This window comes from Lacerta agilis, chromosome 14, assembly GCF_009819535.1.
Source record: "Lacerta agilis isolate rLacAgi1 chromosome 14, rLacAgi1.pri, whole genome shotgun sequence".
Taxonomy (NCBI): domain Eukaryota; kingdom Metazoa; phylum Chordata; class Lepidosauria; order Squamata; family Lacertidae; genus Lacerta; species Lacerta agilis.
In genome coordinates, this window is record NC_046325.1 from 30,260,286 (window position 1) to 30,282,999 (window position 22,714).

Below are 22,714 nucleotides of genomic sequence, written 5' to 3' on the forward strand. Positions count from 1 at the left end.
TCCGTTCTTAATCTGAAACTGTTCTTAACCTGAAGCACCACTTTAGCTAATGGGGCCTCCCGCTGCCGCTGTGCTGCCAGAACACAATTTCTGTTCTTATCCTGAAGCAAAATTCTTAACCTGAAGCGTTATTTCTGTGTTAGTGGAGTCTGTAACCTGAAGCTTATGTAACCCGAGGTACCACTGTAGTGTGCATATAACTGCATATATCTGAAATTTCGTGAGGATTTTTTAATAAAATAAAATAAAATAAAATTGCAAATGTGTGAAAATGTAGAGATTTGAACTTAAGATTGGGGAAAAACCTAAATTGATAGACCCTCATCCTCACTATGGTCAAAACCGAGCTTTACAGTGCAATCCTATTCATGTCTATTCAGAAGTAAGATTAATGGAGTTCAGTGGGGGTTACTTCAAGGTAAGTGGATATAAAATTGCATTCCCAAACATTCTGAGAGGAAGGACGCTATATCATATTATGGCAAATGTGAAAAGCTAGTATAAAATGGCAGATATCAAAAAATGTCAAAAAAACTTGCCAGATCTTAGCGTTTTCCAGCAAGTCTTAATATTTCAATAGATCCAAGAAGGACGTTTTAGAAAATACAGGCATTTACTAAGAAACGTCAGTGCTAATGGAATTCCTTTATTAAGTGTCATAATGTTAGTTTCATTTGCACCGTTTCCAGGAAAAAGAACCTCTTGGGTCTTTTGAGTGTAAGTGTCCAAAAGCAGATCCACAATACAGAGATTTTGGGTGTTTCTTTTTACTAGTGCCGGCCAATATTCACTAAATTTCTGACATTCAGAACCAACAGAAGCCGGGGGGGGGGGGACCTACGTAAAAGCAACAAAGAAGGGATATCCTGATAACTTTCATGTTTGAATCAGAGATCAATTGATGAGGACCAGTCTTGACGCCCCCCCCCCCTTGCGACGTGACACATTTTGTATGAGTTTCCTGCGGTTGTTGACAGGCATTAGGCCGTGCTGGTTTTGCTATCAACGCCATCTCCTGACCCACTCCCCAGTCCCTCTGCCATGCCTGGCAGGAGAGGAATATCGAGGACATTTCAGATTTCATTTATGTTTTAAGTTGCTAGCTCTCATGGAAAAAAAAAACAAATCTCCACAGAGGGCGCAGAGCAGCTGTGGCTTTGCAGCCCTTCTTCACACTCCCCCCATTAATGCAGAACACACAACTGCTTACCTTGCTTTTGACTGGCTCTGCTGTTGGGAGTGTGTGTGGGGGGGGAGACATGGTGGTGGGTGTTGACACAGTGGGTGGGTGGGGTGCAAACGCCATCCCTTCCTCTTTGGCCAAAAGGAACAGTACCGGCCAGAGGAGGCCTCACTTCTCACTCACCTGAGCCTTGCCATCCCACCTGCCTGCCTGCTTCCCTTCTCGGCTCTGTGCCTCCCTCTCCCGCCCACCCTCAGGTGATTGCCTTCCTTGGGCCTGCTCTGACCCCCGTGCCTCTCCCTTCCCTCTCTGCCCGCCCCTGGCATTGCAGCTAATTTCCCCAGCCTGCAGAGCAAAATGCGCGTGGTCCTCCGCGTGGAGGTGGAGGCCGTGAAGTTCCTCAAGGAAGAGCCGCACCGGCTGGACGGCCTATTCAAGCGGTGCAAGGCGGTGACCGACACCCTGACGCAAGTCCGCAAGTGAGTGAGCCCCTTCCTGAGCGAGCGGAAGCCCTGCTTGTTTCTCTTGGGACCCGATAGGCCGAGACGTAACCTTCTGTCCCCTCCCACAATGATGCTCATGGCATCCTGCTAGAGTTCCCTTCAGGTGTACCTGGAAACGCCTGGCATTTTTATTTGCCGTGCCTGCGTCCCTCCGCTTCCTCCAAGGAGCTCAGAGCAGAACACATGGGATTCCTAAATGGGATTTCCAGGTACTGGCCAGGATCGGGCTTGCTTAAGCTTCACAAGCGAAAATGACCTCAGGTGTCACCAGCCCATTCTCCGGGTGATGTAAGTGTGGTGTCTCTTTAAAGCCCCGCCTCCTGATCCCCAACGCCCCTCCCACTGGCCAGGGATCCGCTGCCATCATCGCTCCGATTGCCATTGCACCCGCATTTGCTTCTTCCAAACGGCCGCAGCTTCTCTCGTCCTCACTGACCTGTGGGCTCCTCAGCCATCGTTTTATCAGTGCTGCTGTTCATGCACCCTTAATGTGCAGTTTCAGAGAACGGCCCTTGTAGGCAAACAGATGCAGCAGCCTTTGCTGCTATTTGCAGGTTGCAGCCGTTTTTGAGTCTGTCGCCCACACACTTCGACCTTTGACCTTTCTCTCGGCAGGCAAGTAGACGAAGGGGTCTGGGACTCGTCTAGTAACCTCCTTAGCCAGTCTCCAAAGAAAGTGGAGCCGGAAAGTGACTTCAGCAGGGGCTTGGATTTCGAGGTACCCACCAGTCCCCCAATGAACCTCCACGACCTGACTGCTTCCACGGACAGCCTGGGCACGAGCAGCTACGGGCAGAGCCAAATGCAGAGCCACATGTCCAAGGGTAGCAACCCATCCCGGGGTTCAGAGATGGTTGCTGCCAAGACCCAGACAGGCTCCGAGACCCCCAGCAAGAGGAGCGTGGACAGATCAGTGTCTATGGAGGTGAGAGCAGTTTATGATGATAAATTGTGTATTTGTCTTAGTATTGTTTTATATGAGCTTAAAGTTGAAATAAAGTGATTGATTGATGATAAAGCGGAAGAGAAACAAGGTCCTTAAGGAATAGGATGCAGCTCACATACTGGATTCCCATCAAACACATGGTGGTTCTTACCAGGTCACAGAAATGCAGCATTTCCATATTGCACATTTCTGCTCGGGGAGGGAGGGGGTGATTAAAAGGGGGCACTGCATCCGGGAGTTAGTGGAACAATGGGAGGGGCAAACCTGGTAAGGGCTCATAATGGTGGGGCAAGACCCATTGTGGGTGTAATAACATAGAAACATTCCAGAACGTTCCAGGGGAGGAGTGCAGGTAAAATGGATAAGGCAATGTGGACAGGTGTACCCTAACTGTGCTGTTGACAAAAACAAACAAAATGGAATGGGAGCGAGAAGTGAGTGCTAAAATGTAACAGTCTGGAAGTACTCCAGGAGAGGGAATTTGTATGCAAAGCCTGTGGAAACAGCTACTCCTCAGGCAAGATCCAGAGCCATACTAAAACTTTGCCCCATGGTATTTGCTGTCTCTCTGCTCCAAGCAAGTGCAGTCTATCACCAATGTTGACAGCAATCACTTAACCTCTCTTCCCTCCCTTGGCGATCCTCCTCTTTTTCCAGCCTGTGGAGAGACAGAATCTTCTCAGTGGTGGCCCCTCATTTGATGGAATTACCTTCCTAGTGATTTATGTATGCAATTTAAAGAAAACCTGTAACTGCTTTCACAAAGTAAAAATAATGTAATGTTACAAAAACACAATGCTCCAGTGATCGTAGAGGCCACCACAGATAGAATTTCCTTTCTGTGTAACTCTTTAAGGTATAGAAGTTCTTTAAGGCCAGACTCCAACCTAGGAATGGAGAATACATGGCCCTCCAAATGTTGTTGGACTACAACTCCCATCATCCCCGCAGAGGCCGATGGAAGCAGGAGTCGAAGATCATCTGGAGGGTGGCAGGTTTCTCATCCCTGCTCCGGCCATATTGTTCATTTTATTTCACACCAGCCAAATCTCCCTTCACTCCTCCATACTCACTATCCCAGGGGTCAGCAAACTTTTTCAGCAGGGGGCCGGTCCACTGTCCCTCAGACCTTGTGGGGGGTGGACTATATTTTTTTGGGGGGGAAATGAACGAATTCTTATGCCCCACAAATAACTCAGAGATGCATTTTAAATAAAAGCACACATTCTACTCATGTAAAAACACCAGGCAGGCCCCACAAATAACCCAGAGATGCATTTTAGATAAAAGGACACATTCACTCATGTAAAAACACACTGATTCCCAGACCGTCCGCGGGCCGGATTTAGAAGGCGATTGGGCCACATCCGGCCCCCAGGCCTTAGTTTGCCTACCCATGCACTATCCTCTCCTTTCCTGAGTCCCTCTCTCATCAACACTCCTTCCTCTCTACCTAGCCGCTATTTGCCCATGTGTTTTTTCTAATACATGTTTGACCCATAACTCCTTTACCTCCTGAGACATTTTCCGAGCCCACAGCCTGCCTCACAAAACTACCCCTGTCCCTAGGACCTATGTGAGACTTTAATCACAGCCCAGCTTAAAACAATTTTCCCTTCTGGCCTGCAGGCTGTTCTGGCAGCATTGTTCGCTGATAAGCTGGAATGGTTTCTCACTGACTTCACTTGCCATAGTGCAATGTCTGTGAACATTCCATGCCAGCTCAGTCAATCAGTTAGAAACTTCACTGCCACAAGCTCAGAGGAACAGAATCACCTCCACAGACAGGGATTGTACCATAGCTTGGCCTGAGTCCAGCCTTCCTCTTCTTACCCTCTGAACAGCAAGGAGAGGGGAAGGCGGATCCCCCCCCCTTCTGACTCTCTAAAAGGTCCAGCGCTCCTCACTCAGTGGTAGCCTCCCTGTTTTTCCATCCTCAAGGTTCAAGGCTTGAGCCGCAGCACTTCCTACTTGAGAAATCAAATGCTCAGCTGCTATGTAGAGTCTAGTCTGGCCTAGAGTAATGAGTGTATCAGTTACCCCAGCCCTGCTTTACAGGCTGCCGAGCGAGACTGGGAGGAGAAGCGAGCAGCCTTAACCCAGTACAGCGCTAAGGATATCAACCGCCTCCTGGAAGAGACCCAAGCTGAGCTTATGAAAGCCATCCCTGACTTGGAGTTTGCGGCCAAGCACAAGCAGACCTCCAGCAGCGGTGGCAGTGGGAGCGCTGCCTCCACCCCAGAGCACAAGCCCTCCAAACCCCAACATGCACAGAAGGCCACAACCAAAATGGACCCCAGCGGCCGCCGTGGATCAGGTAAGGCAGGTGCAGAGCGGTGGGGAGACAGACAGTGCAATGCTCGGTGATGGGGAGCAGCCAAGGCAATGAGGGGGGCAGCTACAGTTTCCAAGATCCTTTGGGAGTTAAAGTGGCTGTTAATTAACAGTGGTATAAAACTGATTTCAGCGTATGTTGTGGGTGTCACCTTGCAGTCTCTAATCATTTGTGGATGAGGCTTATGTATGTTCCTCAAGTCTCTGAGACCTTGTCCTTTATTGCTGCCTCCAGACAGCTGCACACAGCTTCCAATGTGCGGATCCATCTGGGCAGATAGACTGTGTGTGCTGGAGAATGCTGTGAATTAAATGCATGGCTCCTAACGCTAACTTTGTCAACCTCCCTAGATGAGTTGACGGTTCCCAGATATCGGACTGAGAAGCCCTCCAAGTCTCCTCCCCCACCCCCACCTCGGCGGAGTTTCCCATCCTCCCACGGTCTCACAACCACCCGTACAGGAGAGGTGATCGTCACCAGCAAAAAGGAATCCAGTTTCATGAAGGTATGAATCCCTTATATGTCAGGCCAGAGATATCCAGGGGCTCCTCCAGACGACCTGTTCATTCAGCATTAATTCTGCCTTGCTTTGCACAAAGTTTACACAGCGGTTAGACTTACGTCCAGTCTTCATCCTGACTTGTTTATGGGGCAGTTTTATGACAACGAGCATTCAACCTTCATCCATCCTGATTTGCTTGTGAGATGTTTACAAGTCTTTTCCTATGAATCGTTCCTTCATCATACAGTTTTAAATGCATTTCCTCATCACTTTCCAAACAACTGAAAGTCCATTTGTTAGTTTTCAAAGTGCATTGTATATTTAATTATCCTGATGTCATTGTGAGCACAGATCATCATGAATGCGCAATAAAAAGGACATCTTGATTATGATACATCCAGTCTTTATTGAGCATTAGTTCTGATTTGTTTGCAGGGTGGTTATACGATAGTGAGCATTCATTCTATATTCATCCTGATTTACTTCCACATTTTCCCATTAGTTCCAGTTACAGGTGGGTAGCCGTGTTGGTCTGCCATAGTCAAAACAAAATCGAAAATTCTTTCTAGTAGCACCTTAGAGACCACACGCATGCACACGAAAGCTCATACCAGGAACAAACTCAGTTGGTCTCTAAGGTGCTACTAGAAAGAATTTTCGATTTTATTTTCCCATTAGTCATTCATTCACCCCACACTTCTCAATATATTTCTCCACCTGTTTCCAAACTGCAAAAGCCTCTCTTTTTAAACAAACAAACAAAAAGCAGATGCTATTTTAGGCTGAAATAGCACTTTCATCCACTTTGATTGTGCAAACCTAAATTTCTGGTATGAACGTTAATCCCTCCCATAAAACAGGGAGCACTCCCAGTGAACTAGATTTGTTCCGTGCCCTTTCCCCCTTCCTCTTTCCCATTCATCAGCTCTCCCTTTGCTTGTTCTTCCAGAAAGCGGAATCAGAAGAGCTGGAGACCCAGAAGCCACAGGTGAAGCTGAGGAGGACTGTGTCAGAGGTCGCCAGGCCTGCCTCAACGCCCCCCATCATTGCCTCTGCCATCAAAGATGATGACGAGGAAGACAGGATCATTGCAGAGCTCGAGGTAGGCGGGGCATATGTAAGAAGGAGCCACTTGCAAATGGTCCGCAGAACTGCAGAAGCAGTTTTGGCCCCAGTGTGGCCATTTCCATCCATGTCATTGAGGTGACTCAGTGGCTGCACTGTGGCCAGACTGATAAAGCCCTGCTCTAGTGGCCTGTGAAGCCAAGAGATGGACGTCCTAATTTTTTGTAGGGAGTAGATCAGGCATAGGCAAACTCCGGCCCTCCAGATGTTTGGGACTACAATTCCCATCATCCCTGACCACTGGTCCTGTTAGCTAGGGATGATGGGAATTGTAGTCTCTGGAGGGCCGGAGTTTGCCTATGCCTGGAGTAGATTCTAGAATTATGAGAAATTCAATGAGAAACCCTGCAGAGCAGGATCTCCTTAAGTGGAGATTCACTTTGTAGGCTGAATGTCAGCAAATGTTTGCATCCCTAAGCATGACTTGTGCTTCTAGACATTACACTCAGTCTGGAATCCTGCATTAACCAAATGTTGGACCCCCCCCCAAAAAAAACATTTAAAATATGGGACACACTAACATCAACTCAGAAAACATCTGGTTGCTGTTACTAAGAGGTGAGGAACCTCCCACCATCCCTGACTGTTGGTCATGCTGGCTGAGGCTGATGAGAGCTGGAGTCCATTCTCTGGAGAGCCTCAGGTTCTCAACACCTCCAGTAAGACTTGAACAACTAGGGACTAACTGCTTGTTGTACACTATCCCCAAGGATGAGGGAATCTGCGGCCCTTCAGATGTTGTTAGATTCAACTCCCATCAGCTCCACTCAGCGTGGTGAATAGTCAGGGAAGGTGGTGGCTGGAAGGCCGCAAACTCCCTCCAGTCCTGTTCAAAATGAAGTCTCATTAATGAAAGTATTGCACTATTGACAACACTCATTGTCAGGCATTTTCATTAGGTCCATTATGAGGCTGCTATGGAACGAACAGTCCCTGTTGACTGTGATTGTCTCATCTGATTGTCTCATCTGATTCTTCCCTTCCCATCAATGTCTTGTCTGTAAAAGGTCAGCTTGTGAATTAACACTGTTTGCTGGACTCTGTATCTATTCCTGTGTTGCGGGCGACACCATTCTTTTTTCTAATACATTATTAAAATCATTTGTGACCACAGCAGAACTGCATATTTTTGAGACGTAAGGTTTCAAATAACTCAGGATAATTACTAAGGAGTTTAGTGGGGGAGGGTGGGTTTTTTTGGTTTTGTTTTTTTGAGGGGGTAACCTGTTAATGTATTTGATCTTTCTAATAACAGTCCTCCAGTATATAAAACTCGCTTTCTTATGGGATGGCCATATATACATGCAATCTGCACTGACTTAACAATGCCTCCCAAAAGCACAAGATGTATTTCCATGTATTTTCTTTTTACTGGATGAAATATGGTACCATTACAACCATTTATATAAAAAAGTTATCTATATAGGTTAATTATACACAGTTAACATGATGGCCCTTCTTTACAGATATAAATCCGAAGAGAGTTTGAAATTGACACCTGTAAATCCCTCTCCCATTTATCTTTATCTTTGTAATCTTCAGGCTCAGTCTCCAACATAATTCCACAGAGAAGAGGCTTTTACAAGTAACATGACGTATTAGCAGCTGTTCAAATTTTGTCAGATTTCGTGTCACTTAGCTCTCATTGTATTGCCTGAATTTGACTCCTAATTTGTAAAATGCTGGGGGGGGGGGAATCAGGAAGTGATTACATTTTACATTTCATGGCTTTATAAATGACATCTACCTCCCTCCCTCCCACCCAGCCCCACACCCCACAGAAACTTGAAAAAAATACCTTGTTCTCAGATACCATAGATATCTAATCCGCTTGCCATTTGAAAAATCTTTACAGTATTAAAGTGGTGGCAATGGTGTTAATTATTCTCTGTGTTTATCCCAAGTTCTAATTAGGGCTTTATATATTCCATTACATTTCGGACTGATTTGGTTTAATTTTCTCAAATCCATGTTGCTGGCAGAATATTTACTGTATTTTTCATTGTTCAGTGTTTCCCACTGTTACCTGGGCATCAGCTGAAAATGTCAAAGCCAGCTATACAGCTGTATTGTAGTTTTTGGTTACAGGAAGAACAGCCACAATCCACATTTTGTTCTTGGAGCCAGGTAAATTTGTTCAAACAGGACATTGAATTGAATTAAGTTCTTCTCTACCACTTGTGAAATTATTGGAGGTACAGTTAAGGGAACGCCACAGCAATTTCTGTGATGTTTCATTTTTATCATAGCAATGCTATCCATCCACATGTAGGTTTTTCTGGTGCTCACATTTTTAACCCTCCTGTATCTTGTTTCCCCAAGGATCCAGCTGGTTTTTTTGTTTGGTTTTTTACTTTGGATAGTGACTTTCCCAAATGCATCTAATTCCCTTATTTTTCCATTTAAGAGTTGTGTTTTTTTCCCCATTTTCTGCTTTGGTTATGCCCTTTGACTGTGTATCCCCAGAAATTCAGATTTCCCCTTGATAAAGTTTATTTCCCAAACTGGTATAATTTTTTTTAAGGTCCTGTCTAAAGTTATTGCAGTGTTATATCATATTGTCCCAAACTTGGGTAAAATGAATTTTTCAGCTGCTAAAAAATGCCACTTGGATTGCAAAGGAAATGAAACTTAACCCAGAGCCTGCAGATTTCAGAAATTCACCGGGTTGTTTGTTACTACTGTGAAATGCAACTTGGAATGGTCCCTGAATTAGAGTTTAGAAGCAGTTTATGGGGAAATGCTGCCTCCTGGTGGGCATGCTGAGAACTACACTATCCAACTCTTAATTCTGAATATTATGATTTTAACATATTCTCTGAACCATCATTTATGGTAACAGCCAAGACCTCCAAAGGGGGACTTACAGACTTGGGACTGAAACCCTTATATACTTTCATTTTGATTTTTTTAAAAGCAGAGCTAAGTGTAATATGTAGCATCAAGTGATGGAGCTTGGTGTGATATAGAAATGCAATTCTCCTTCACTTTAGCAAAGCTTGTTAGAATTTGGAATTACTGCAGATCTGGAAACAAAAATGGCAGTAGATTTGTGGGTGCCAAGAAGGACCCCTAGATCAACTTTCTTCCTTTGTCCTCAGCCCCCAAACATCACTGCAATGTATTTTTATCACTAGTCAGTACAATTGGGCCAAGATCATTGGGTGAATGTGGGCTTAAAATCAAGAAAGGTTTATAGTTGGTATGTTTTAAACAAACAAACAAACAAACAAACAAACAAGCGTGTGTGTGTGTGTGTGTGTGTGCGTGTGCCTGTTTTGATCTGAAAGGTTTTCACCTACAAGTGAATTTCAAGGTTTCCTGTCCAGCAGCTTTGAGGACCTAAAAGGGGTATATGTTGTTGTTATTTATTACTGTATTCCCATTTCTGGGTGTCATTGTCATTCTGTAGCACAGTATACTGTGTGTTACACGGTTGAAAGTGGGTGTTCTCATAACGGTACATCTCCTGATTTCAGTTTTTCACAATCTGCCTGCAGATCCTTTCTGAAACCGAGGGTACGGCCAAGCCCTTTGGTCAGTTTCCTGGTTGTCAGTTCCACGCCACCCCATAAGCTCGTGGTTATCCTCCTTGAGCCAGAATTAGCAATCCACACTGTTTTGTTTTCTGTCTGTATACAGCCCCTCAAAAAAAAAAAAAAAAAGCAAGCAACCACCTTCCATGTTCTGACTTCCTCAGGTATTTCAGAGAAGCTCTTCATTTATTCCTAAGTTCCATTGCGACCAGCTCACCCCTGCCGCAGACATGTGGCCCAATGGGGCCACCATAGCAACCGAAGGATGGAAGGTAACACAGCCGTTGCTTGGACGGATCACAACTCCCTTCTTCTTTTCCTTCCCTCTGACTGGGTACCTGCCATAGCACCTCTAACAGGATTCCTCTTCCTTTTCTGCAGCCCCTTGTTAACTCTTCTTTCTCTCTCTCTCTCTCTCTCTCTCTACCTCTCCGTACATTAACCAACTAACGGCTCTTCACCACGTCACCCACCTGACACAAGTAGTGTGCATTGTCCTGACACAGCACGGGATCCAACTGGCACTAACCCTGTGTGACTCTTTTGAAGGGATAGGCGTATGATTTGCTGGGCCTCCCCCCAAAGAATGCTGGGGAAATTTGGACTGGGGCGGAATCAAGAGTGCTGATCACTGTTTAGCAGGGGGTAACTCACTCTTGCGTTATTATTCCGCCTATTATTCTAGCCAAAAGGATTTCCTGATTGCAAATGCATGCCACGCCTTTTGGGCAGAGCCTGGGTGCTTGTTCTCACTGCTCGTTTCCAAGTGCATGGATCTGGGGGGCGGGGGGGGTGAGGGGGGCGGAGAATGCCACATCCAACTACAATGCTTCCGTTCTGTTGTTATCTGTGGCTTGAGTCATATCCTACCTTACAATTCTGTGAAATCGGGAAAGTTTTTTTTTTATTACTGTTAGTATGCAATATCTGGAAGAGTTCTGGAGATTTGGTTCAGTGTAGAGAGTGGCATACCATTGAGAATTTGCTGATTTCTCTCAAACTGTCTCAGTGGTGCTCCAGCAGGGTTAGGAAGCTGGAGGCAGCGATGCCTCTGAATGCCTGTCGCTGGAGACCACAGGAGGGGAGAGTGCTGCTGCGCAGGTATCCTGCTTTTGCGTTTCCCACAGGCATCTGGTTGGCCCCTGTGAGAACAGGATGCCGGACTAGATGGCCCATTGGCCTAATTCAGCAGGCTCTTCTTCTGCCACACTCTCCTCTAGCACAGAATCTTGTGGTTCCCTCCCCACCACCTCGGGCACCTTCAGGAGCTGCAATAAGTAGAGACCAAATGTTAGGTGAGCTGAAGTGGCAGCCAATAAAATTACATTGGCATGGACTGACAGATGGGTGTGCTCATGCTCTGGGATCCCATGCTTAAGATGGGGGAGGACATGTACCTGCAGTTCACGTTGCCAGTTGTCCTAGGAGATTTTTAATTATCTTCCCCCCTCACTGTTTGTAGCTTGACTGTCATGCTTGAGCCCTCTGCTCTACAAATAACTTTCCTGGGGTGTGTGCCTGCTCTCTGCTTGTGGCAAGCTGTGGGTTGGATTCTGTGGGCAAAACTACTTGTGGGGAGTTGGATTTGCTTTATGTGCAAGGAGTCGGGATACTTGGCTTCTTAATCACTTCTGATTTTATTTCATTTCCGTGGGCACATCTACTACTAGCTTCCTAGGAATCATAGTTTTGCAAAAGAAAATAGAGATCTACAACAGATATTTCTATCTCTATCTATCTATCTATCTATCTATCTATCTATCTATCTACTACAGTTTCCAGGAATATTTGGGGGAAGCAATCACGGATAACCTGGAATGATATTGCATTCTAAATTAGCCATTTGGCTTTGCCTATAAACTGTACCTTGAGATGACTGACAGGGTTTTCTTGTTTGATAGACATCAAGATTTGGGCTGCCATCCACAGGTATCAAATTTTGGAATGGTGTTTTGCTAAATATCCTTCATTTGGGTCCAACCTCAACAGGTCTTGTGGAAGAAATACCTCCACATTGGTGCCTGAAACGTCTGTGATGTTCAGACTAGTTCTCGCAGTGGACCAGCTTTCTCCGATGTGCTGCCCTCCAGATGTCTTGGACTGCAACTCCCATCAGCCTTTGCCAGCATGTCTAGTGTTCAGAGGTGATGGGAATTGCACTGCAAAACAAGGGAGTAGCCCAGATGGCCAAACAGGTCGCTCCAGGCCCACTATTAAGAACTCATTCGAATATTGAGCCGAGAAGACCGTTGTTAGCTTTTTTTCATCCAGCAAACTCTCCCGCCTCAGTAATTCTTGTCTGAATTTTCCCTTAGGAGTCAGGACTCTCAAAACCTCCATCTGATTACAATTCCCACCTCCCTCATATTGCCATTTCTGAGTGGGTGTCCAGCTTGACATTTCCTGAATCTCAGCCAGAAGCTGATAAGGGGATATGCAACCCTCGGACCCATGATCACCAATGCACCAGAGGACAGACAGGAGTCATTGGACGGACTATGGTGGAAAGGAGGGAGAGCCCAGAGGTCTTGTTGGGAAAGCTGAGCAAGGTTGAAAGGAAGCTGAAAGGAGGCCTGTCCAATAAGGCCTCAATATGCACTCATTCTCTGCCAGCTAAAGTGAAATCTCATAGATATCTGCCTGGAACTGGTCTTATTTGTGACACTGATCATGGGGGAGAAGGAGGCTTGGTAGCATTTGAAGAAACAAAAACGTCACTGGAAGATGAAATTGTTCAACTTGGAGGAGAAGATGCTATATTTGTGAAAGTTTGGGGCAAGCAAGCAAGTAGTCTACATGCAACTGTCCAAGGTATTGGGACCCATTCAAAAGAAAACAAAGCACCTGTTGTCACACTTGAATATAAGACATTTTCTTCGCCAATAGAAGGAGGTGATGGGTTCATAGGGTTGGCTAAGAGAAGCAACACTGCAGAATCAAAAAACGAAGAAGCCAATCAGATCACAGAAGATGTTCCAATAGCTTTGAAAGGCCCTGATGTTGCTATTGTACCAGTGCAGAGAGGTCATCTGACAGATGCTTCAGAAATGTATTTTCCCTTGCAGCATCCAGAATCCCCTGGGAATAGAGAAGTCATTGGGTATGACGCAGCATCCCTGGCTCCTGTTGGTGCCAGCACAGACAAGGACGAGATAGACACAGGTTTAGAAGACAAGCAAAAGGAAAGCACTTCTCTTGAAGACATGACCATAAGAAGCCGAGAGATGTGCAAAGACACTTACCGAAGGCTGGACAACCTGGAAGAGACCATCAGAGAACTCGAAATGACTATCAGTGAAATTAGCTGCCAGGCATCTACTGAGCTTATATTTGCTCAAAATCACACTGGGCCTCTGGGCTCAGAAAATTGCAGAAACGGAGAATGGAAGGTGGGCACGCATGTGCCCAAATGCAGCCATGCTGGTTCGGTGGTTGTGCAGCCTGACTGCCATGATTTAAAACAGTATGAAGCAAGTGACAGCACACCCAAGACTTCTCCAACCAGCTCTAAACCTCCTCTGCTGCCCAAACCTCGGTTCCTGTTGAACGACGACCCACAGGTTCACTTGTTTTAAACATTCCTCTTGTTCTGCTGTACCTCTAGATTCCTCCTTGAAAGTCTTCTCTCCTGTCTGTCCTCTCAAGATTTGGCCTGCTCTTAAGAGACAAGGTGTGAACCATCTTAGAGGCTGGGTCTCTGCAAAATTGTAGATTTCAGTGGAATTTCAAGTCCAGTCTCTCTAGGAAGCCAAACGAGGTGCCTTCCACTTGTTTGAGCTACTCTTTCTTTCTGGCTATGGTAATGGCATGTCTTAGTCTGATTATTCACTTCGTTCTGTTTATGCTAGTTTATTCTTCTTCCTCACCACTGGCACCGAATCTGTCTCTGAAATGTAGGGAAGGCTGTCTCTTAATAGGAACGAAAGTGCAGCACCCTCTTTGCATTTCACTTTGAGCAATATGAACTACAAATGCAAACTAGCTGCACAAGGCCTGGTTGTTGAACTGACATTGCTGCCTCCCAGCCAAGAAACCTTGGGGGGGGGGGAAGTGACCTTTTTTGTAAAGGGGTTTCCAGCAGTGGTTCAACAATCAACCTCTCTCCCCATGCAACTCAGGAAATCGTAGTTCTGTGAGGGGAATAAGGGTCTCCTAACAACTCTGAGCACTCTTTTTTATTTATTTATTTCACTTATATACCACTTTTATCTTCCAAGGATCTCAAGGTGGTGTACATGGTTCTCCTCCTCCCCATTTCATCCTCAGAACAACCCTGTGAGAAGTGGTGACTGGGCCAAGGTCACCCAGTGAGCTTCATGGCTGAGTCGGGATTCGAACCATGTGCTTCCAGGTTCAACACTCTAACCATCATGCCACACTGACTCTCTCTCTCTCTGTTCACAAACTACAGTACCCAGGATGCTTTGAGGGGAGTGGTTACTTTTGAAAGAGGCATGGTACTGCTTTAAAGGTACAGTACAGATGTTGTCTCTGGTTAGATTCTTTTTGGTGACTTATGTTTAACCATGAGGCCCTGGAGCAACGTCCTTTAAAAATGGACTTTAGTGGTGATAATTCACACCCTTGTTAAGTTTCTTTCGCACTGCCATAATGGGCAAATGAGAATTGAGGTTGTTAATTTGGCGAGCGCCCTCCCAAAAATCCTAGCAGCAGTTTCAAAAGCAGAACCTGCAAGAGATGCTTGGCAGCCAGAGTTTAACCTCAGTCTCTGCTAGCTTCAGATTTTGCCAGGAGAAGGATGTTGCCCAGGCAATGAGTAAAAGATGCCCATATGAAGCTTAAAAAGAAGCAAAATCTGCATAAGATGACATTTTGGCAGTTCTGGTATGATCAGCAAGGCTTCTTTGGAAGATCAACCAGGGATATAACGGGAAGGCAATCTGCTAGATATCCCAGTCCCAAATTATTTAGGATTTTATACAGCAGCAATAATGTATTGAAAACGGCTGGGCAGCTGATAGGCCCTGTGACTGTCCTCTCTTCAGCTATTAGTTGACATGCTGTGACATCATGGACGGTTCATGAACATCCGAACTGCTTAGAGGGGGAAAGTTTGGTCATAAGATGTTTGCAGTCCCATTCCCCTTGTGATGGAAAGGGGGGGGGGGTTGAGCTGTGTGAAGGGCTGTGATGCACAGAGTGGCAGAGGAGAGAGGCTATGTACTTTAATAGGCGTCAACCCATGATTAGCAGAGTAAAGTCTGGCAGCACTGGAGGTGCAGGCAAAGTGAGACTATAGGGATCCAGAAAAAAAATATATCTGGAAAAGGTGCAAGTCTTGAGAAGGACTTTGTAGGAGGCTAGGGGTATGCCTAGATGATCAGAGGAAGAAGATATTGATCCAGGCATGGGGATTAGAGTAGCAGAAGGCCGAGAGATGATAATTGAAAAAAAGAGAGGAAATATTTGATTGTACAAAATGTCTGCTCAGGATCTCCGGGATTGAGCTGGCTAAATAATCATGATAGCCTAATGTTGTGCCAGGTGATGTACATTCTTAAAAAGAAAATACTCAGCCAATTATTCACAATCTATTAACACAAGTTACAGAAGGAATAGAAATTAATTAATCAAAAAAGATAGAGGTATAGATACTTTGACAAGTGCCATGTAAAGTAGATAGGCCCTTTAATCAATTGCCAGATGTGAAGACTGTTACCAAAATTCAGGAGGGAAAGGCCTCATGAAAGCCTAGCAACACGATGTATGCTATTAAAGAGGCGAAGAATTCCAGCAGTAAGAGGAAGGAAAAGGAAAAGGTGACCTAAATGCCAGAGACAGAGATAAGAGCTTGAGTGGTGAAACAAGGAGAAAGGTGAGAGAACAAGAAATTATAGACAGTTCGGAAGAAGAAAAGCAGAGGGGAACTATATGAGAAGAAGCAGTTTGTACTTTGAATGCAAGAGGGAAGAGACAGACAATTATTGGTAAAGAGATGGTGGCAGCAAGGGCCTGATGAGATGATCTGCACAGCAAGAGTGAGTGAAGAACAGACACAAAGAGGACAAACGTAAGACACCGGAATATATCTCTCAATATAACAAAAGAGAAGTAGGCCTGCATAGAACATCCTCTATAGCCAGTGTGGTGTATTGGTTTAGAGCGGTGGACTTGTAATCTGGTGAACCAGGTTCGCTTCCCCGCTCCTCCACATGCAGCTGTTGGGTGACCTTGGGCTAGTCACACTTCTTTGAAGTCTCTCAGCCCCACTCACCTCACAGAGTGGTTGTGGGGGGAGGAAGGGAAAGGAGAATGTTAGCCGCTTTGAGACTCCTTCGGGTAGTGATAAAGCGGGATATCAAATCCAAACTCTTCTTCTTTCAGCAGAATGTATTTGTTTGAAATCTAATTAGGGGTTGGGTTAAGAATCATGGAGATTCCCATCAAAGTGGCAAGATTCTGTGCATCAGCATGTACTACTAGGAACAGGATGATTAAAGTGCCTTACTAACCAAATAGCCTTCAACAATTCACTCTAGTGTTAAGTGTGAATGTGCATCAATGCACTCACATATCCTAGCCCTTTGCCATGCTGTTAATTCCAGTCTTTCACTGACCCGGAAACTGTAAATTTGCGTTTCTTTGATTGTAATTCAGTAGCAGGTCCATGATTGTAATAATGAAGATCGATTGGTACTTGTGAACAATTAAAATTCAAGATAACCAAGAGCCTTGGGACTAATAATCACAAATCAAGAGCACAAACCAGCTGAAGTTAAACGCTTCTAATCCAGTTAATGCAACAGGAGAGGCAGCCTGCATCATGCTTAGGTCTCTCCCTCCAGTATTAGTGATTTTTTAAAAAGCTTAAAGTTGACTATATTGTGTCCAGAATACTTTCAAATCATTGCCTTTAGAACAGGGGTGGTCAACCCACATCCCTCCAGATATTTCTGAACGGCTCCAATCAACCTGGCCAACAGACAGGAATGATGGGAGTTGTAGTTCAGCAACATCTGGAGGAACACAGGGTAGCCACCCCTGCTTCGGAAGCTATTGGCCAAATCCAGAAAATGTAAAATTTGCATGTGCTAACAGGGCTTTGCACTACTGGATGTACAAAAGTCTGCTGCCTGGTAACTGCCCCCAAACTTTTGCAGGTGCAAACAGTATTGAAGGTGAGACCACGTATAACCATCCTGATGCCATAATGAGTACAAATCATCATGAATGCACAATAAAAAGGACATAAAGAGGGGCTCGTACATCCAGTCTTTATTGAGTATTCTGCTTTGTTTGTAGGGTGGTTATATGACAACCAGCATTCATCCTGCATTCATCCTGATTCACTTAGTGGGATGCTTACACATTTTCCTGTTAACCATTCGTTCATCCCACACTTCTCAATGCGTTTCTCCATCACTTTCTAACCTGCAAAGAAGTCTGTTTTCTTTTTCTTTTTTTAAGTGGATTAGTTGTGCTAGGGCGACAGAGTGCTTTAATCCACTTTAAATCTGCAAGCCTAAAGCTCTGGGTGTGCCAGTTGGGAACTGAAACTACTCGACAAAAGGAGGTGCAACACGAAAAGAGGAAGAGGTGGAGCAACCCTGGGATACTTTCTCTCTCTCTCTGTGTGATTGAATAGCTTCCGTAATATCTTGAAACAGTTGGGGGGTGCCCTTGTTTGTCTTCCCCATTATGCAGGGCTAGTCCTGTCTTCCCAGGACATATGGTGGTACTGATGAAGGCAGGAACCCGTGTCTCATTAGGGATGTCAGTGCATCCCAGCAAAACAGGAGCAGAAATGGTCAATGTTCGCTTGTTCACCCCCTGTCCAGAATGAAAATCAATCTGGCAAATATGATCAGTATTTGCTGTTGTCGTTGTTGCTTTCAGTCTGCAAATGATATGTAATTAATCATATCCCTTTCCGCCCACTTTACATTTTGTTTATTTTGCATTGAAATGCATGGGGTAGAATAACGTAATAGCAACGTAATTTATACAATTAAAGTATGTAAGCTACATAATATCACCGCAGCAGACAGCGAGGTGAAGAGCATAGTTTGCTATGGAAGATGAAAGGCAGTGGAACAGAAACACTGCTGCTTGTGACTTTTGCAGGTGGAATTAAAAACAATGCCTTCTTGCATCCCTGTGTCTGAATGGTGCAGCAAGACTTTTCAAAGTGTTGTACATAACTGAAAGGGGCTCATCTGGGCTCTCCTTCAAGCAGCGTAATATCTTGAGTTGGCATTGAGCTTCCAAGTTAGCTAACTTCAGGATTTGGGGTGGGGAAAAGCCATTCCACTTCCTTCCAGACTTGAACGGCCATATTATAATGTTCTGACGCCTCTTATTGGAATCCTTTACTAAGGCTTTGGCTGATATTGTTATTGCTTTAAATTGTTTGTCATGGACTCTATTGCTGCTTAAGTGGTTTTTGGTATATATTTAGAACTAGTTGGTTCAGGCCTCTAACGTGGGGGGTGAGGTGTGGTTAACTGATATTATTATTAAGCACAGCTGGTCTGTGAGTGGGGACCAACTTCTCTATATGGATTGCATGTGCTGGGTCAGGCCAAATGTGTGGAGAAATCAGTATGCTAAAAATAAAACCCTTTCCCATTCTTCCTTTACTTTTGGCTATTCAGCTCTCTGGTTTAGACCCTTCTCTAACCCTTCATCCAGTGCTTTCTGCTCCCTGAACCTCTAATGAATTTCCAGGCTAGCAAAGAAAGGGGGGGCAAGAAGAAGATCAAATGGGTAATTAACCCCCAATTTCTATTGTGCTTTGATTGTGATAGTGTACGACTGTTCTGTCATTTTGTAGGTCTATGGCAGCAACAAACAGTTCTTTTTCTGTCAGGGGAAAGGGGCTCCGTAGCTATGATATATATATTGGGATGCGGGTGGCACTGTGGTCTAAACCACTGAGCCTTTTGAGCTTGCTGATCGGAAGGTCAGTGGTTTGAATCCCCGTGACGGGGTGAGCTCCCATTGCTCTGTCCCAGTTCCTGCCAACCTAGCAGTTCGAAAGCATGCCAGTTCAAGTAGATAAATAGGTACTGCTGCAGCGGGAAGGTAAATGGCATTTCCATGCGCTCTGGCACTCATCACGGTCCTTTTTGCACCTATAGTGGTTTAGTCATGCTGGCCACCTAACACGGAAAACTGTCTGTGGACAAATGCTGGCTCCCTTGACCTGAAAGCGAGATGGGCACCGCAACCCCATAGTCGCCTTTGACTGGACTTAACCATTCAGGGGTCCTTTACCTTTACCTTATATTCATTTCGAGGATATTTTGCTTGCCTTCAAAAGTTCTTGTGCTTTGTAGCAGAGCTTGGAGACATGTGTACAATACAAATTGAGCAGGCAAGATAGCAAGAGAACCCTGGCAAGAGGTAAACAGCCCTTTCATCTCCTCCATAGAAGCAGCACTGTGTGTCAAAATTCGCCTGCAGATAGGTTTCTCCTAAGTGGTTGAACGTTTGTGAACATTCCATGACACCATGGCAGCTCAGCCAATGGGAGTGAAGGGAGATGTGTTTGGCAGCAGTAGCAGAGCCGGTGGCAAGCCCTTAACCTATTGCCAACTTAAGCCTTGCTCCTTAGGACCTCTCCAAAGTCATCCTTTCCTCTGTTCTCCCTCCAGAGCGGTGGTGGCGTCTCGATCCCTGCCATGAAGATGGTCAATCCTGCATCACGGCTGAAGCAAACCCAGCAAGGCAGCCCCGACAAGAGCAAGCACATAAAACAACGCATGGAGTACATGCGCATCCAGGGACAACAACAGGTAGTCTATCTGTAGGCAGCCACACCACTCTGTTATGGGAGCACTGGGGTGGAGGCAGGTTGAGTTGTTAGGATCCCTTCATTTTTGCCTTTGAGCGGAGGTGAGTGGTGAGTTGGCGAAGGATTGTTGATCCAGGGTCAGGGGCAGGTATATTTGCATAAACTTGAACACAAATTCCTAATGCCCGTTGGAAGCGATTTTAGAAATTACGGCTGGGAATTTCTGTCAGAAGATGCACCTATTTGTGTCACGACAGTGAATGTAGAGGAGAGAGATGGGGAGCTGCTTTCCACAGGCATACGTCAGAAGCTGGAGCCAAACCCGGCAAAAATTGTATGTTGTGAGGTCCAGATAGGACTCCCATCTCCCTCAAACCTAAACCTAAGTCCTCTGTCGCTAAAGTTCCATGTTCTTGTTACTTCCTCAAGAATCTCCTGAATTCCAGATAACATCAACTGGAACCCACCCTCTTGATTTGGTTAAGAATTCCCCTGCCCAGTTATGTCTATGTAAGGCTAAGCACCTGCTTTGCTTTGTTTGGGGGGGGGGGGCAAGTAGTTTTTGTTTCCTGCAGCGTGCTATCAATATGGCAGTGTTTTGAAAAGAAGAAGGAAAATGCCCACTTGTGAAGGCGCAACCCAACAAATTGTCAGAGGCCCTCTTCCCTGCCAGGAAAGGCAGTGGTATCGGTTGTGAGATGTGATCGAATCCATGTTCACACACACCCCCAACACACACACCCTGCATTTCACAACATGTCCATGTGTGTATGCCCCAACTCCTTTCCTGCCCATGGCACACACAGAGAAGTGTTGCATATTTAGCAGAGAAAAGACAAGAGATGGTGCATTGTGGGGAGGGGAAAGAAGAAGAAGATTATATCGGATCGCTTGACCATGTTCGAATGGAAACCCAAAGCATCCTGCTATGCAGACATAAGAGTTCTAATGTTTATGTAGGGCTCACTTGCTTCATTGGCTTCAGCTGTGGGGAGGGAAAGGAGAGCTACGTGCATGTGCAAAGCTGCCCACACCATTGAAGTGAATGGGGCTGTTTTCACCTCCGCATGCTTGGTAGGAGTTCATAAGAGGCTCCAGATAGGAATAATGGATTCTCGAGAGAATAGGACACAAGACACACCTCTATATTATTAACAGAGTCCTCTTGAAAAGTGGAAGCGGCCCCCTCCAGCCACTCACAAGCCAAAGCCAAATGCCATTTAGCTTTATTTACCCATCTTGACATTCATATATATATAATACACACACACCCAGTTGGCACAGTTGGTTACAAGAAGGGTCAGGTTGGTCTCAACAGCTCTGGGGAAGATTTATTGGCTGGAAGATGATGCACAACAATTACTTTGAGAAATTAGGTTTTTCAGTGTGGCATTAAGATGCTATATTGGCAAATAATAATAATAATAAATTCCTCCCAATGAACACCACGTACTTCCAAATAAATGTATGCTAATTTTTAAAACGTAAGTATAGTTTATACAAATTACTGCTGGATTTTATAAATAAGATATATATTGACAGAAGTATTTGGGATTTTTTCGGAGTAACTGTTTGCCAAAACCGATGCATTGGCCCAGAACTCACATATGCATTTGCAATCGTTATGTGAACCAAATGGACAAAGAAGTTAAAGGGAGGGGGGAGAGACATAAAAATAACCATTAATTTATTTAAAAATATTTATATACCACTTTTTACATAGTATTCTAAATCAGTGTAGAGCATAATTAAAACAATATCTCACACACCATTTGAATGCCAATGCCTATCAACTTTTTCTGAGGGGCTGGCCCCTCAAATATTTTATAGGGGGGGGGGCAAACGGAGTTGGCTCCCATGCCAGAGCATGGATCACAGCAGCCAAGCTGTTTAGGAAAGGCCACAGCATGCAAACCAGCTGAAACCAGAAGCAGGCACTTCTGGCCGCTGAAGTTGCCTGGGACTTTTAATCTGAGGGCTGTGGGTTCAAGCCCCACATTGGGCCAAAGATGAACATCGTGGTCCCTTCCAACTCTAAAATCTGTGATTCTAGGCTTACAGTATACTCCATACACACTTGGGAAACAAGAAACAATTTTAAAAAAAAGTTTATAAAACAGGCATGTCCAACAGGTAGATCGTGATCTACCAGTAGATCACTGGGCGTCTGCGGTAGATCATTGGCTCCCCCCAAAGAAACTGAACAACTGTGGCTCCCCTAAAAAAAGCTCACCATTTTACCTCCCCAACAACTTTGACCTGAACCCCCCAAAAAGGGGGTAGATCACTGCCAGTTTTTAACTCTGTGATTAGATCATACCCCTGCTTTAAAACCATTAGAAATGTGAACACACCGGAGAGAAGAAACTCATAAGTAAAGCACAAGGGCAAGTTGGTTCCCAACCCCCCATTTTTCTGCATGCACCACTTTTCAGCCAGACTTCAAAATCAGTTTTCAAAAGATTATTACAACAAGCATAATTAAAAAATAATAATGTTAGAATAACATTGAAAGACACTGGTTTGTTTAAAACTGTTTCATATCTAACTGCTTGTACTGTTTGTAGAGCATCAAACCGCTTGTTTGATATCTAAGCTTTTGCAACTGTCATTATCAGAATTCCTTTGTATTAATGTTGTTGTTGTTGGTATTCAAAGTATTATTATTCAGAGTCCTTCACACTGTTAAGCACCTTTATGTTCAAATCTATCAGAGGCACATTCCAGTGAAACAGCTCTCTGTTTTGCAACAACAACAGAATCTTATGGCACCTTAGAGTCTTTGCAGGGCAGTCCTGTTGATGTCTACTTAGAAGCATGTCTCATT

At 44.9% G+C, this 22,714-nt stretch overlaps 1 protein-coding gene across 12 annotated transcripts in view; it reads left to right on the top strand.

Moving 5' to 3' along the window:
• SRCIN1 (SRC kinase signaling inhibitor 1) overlaps positions 1-22,714 on the top strand; it is a 308,760-nt gene that overhangs the window by 282,247 nt on the left and 3,799 nt on the right. For 11 of the 12 annotated variants that reach the window (XM_033169394.1, XM_033169397.1, XM_033169396.1 and 8 more), the window contains 8 exons: positions 1,515-1,662; positions 2,302-2,611; positions 4,691-4,949; positions 5,318-5,472; positions 6,419-6,571; positions 10,295-10,402; positions 12,446-13,690; positions 19,748-19,888. In XM_033169394.1, the coding sequence (XP_033025285.1) occupies positions 1,515-1,662; positions 2,302-2,611; positions 4,691-4,949; positions 5,318-5,472; positions 6,419-6,571; positions 10,295-10,402; positions 12,446-13,690; positions 19,748-19,888 (2,519 nt within the window). The remainder of the gene's footprint in view (positions 1-1,514; positions 1,663-2,301; positions 2,612-4,690; positions 4,950-5,317; positions 5,473-6,418; positions 6,572-10,294; positions 10,403-12,445; positions 13,691-19,747; positions 19,889-22,714) is intronic. The other variant, XM_033169401.1, reaches the window with a different exon arrangement.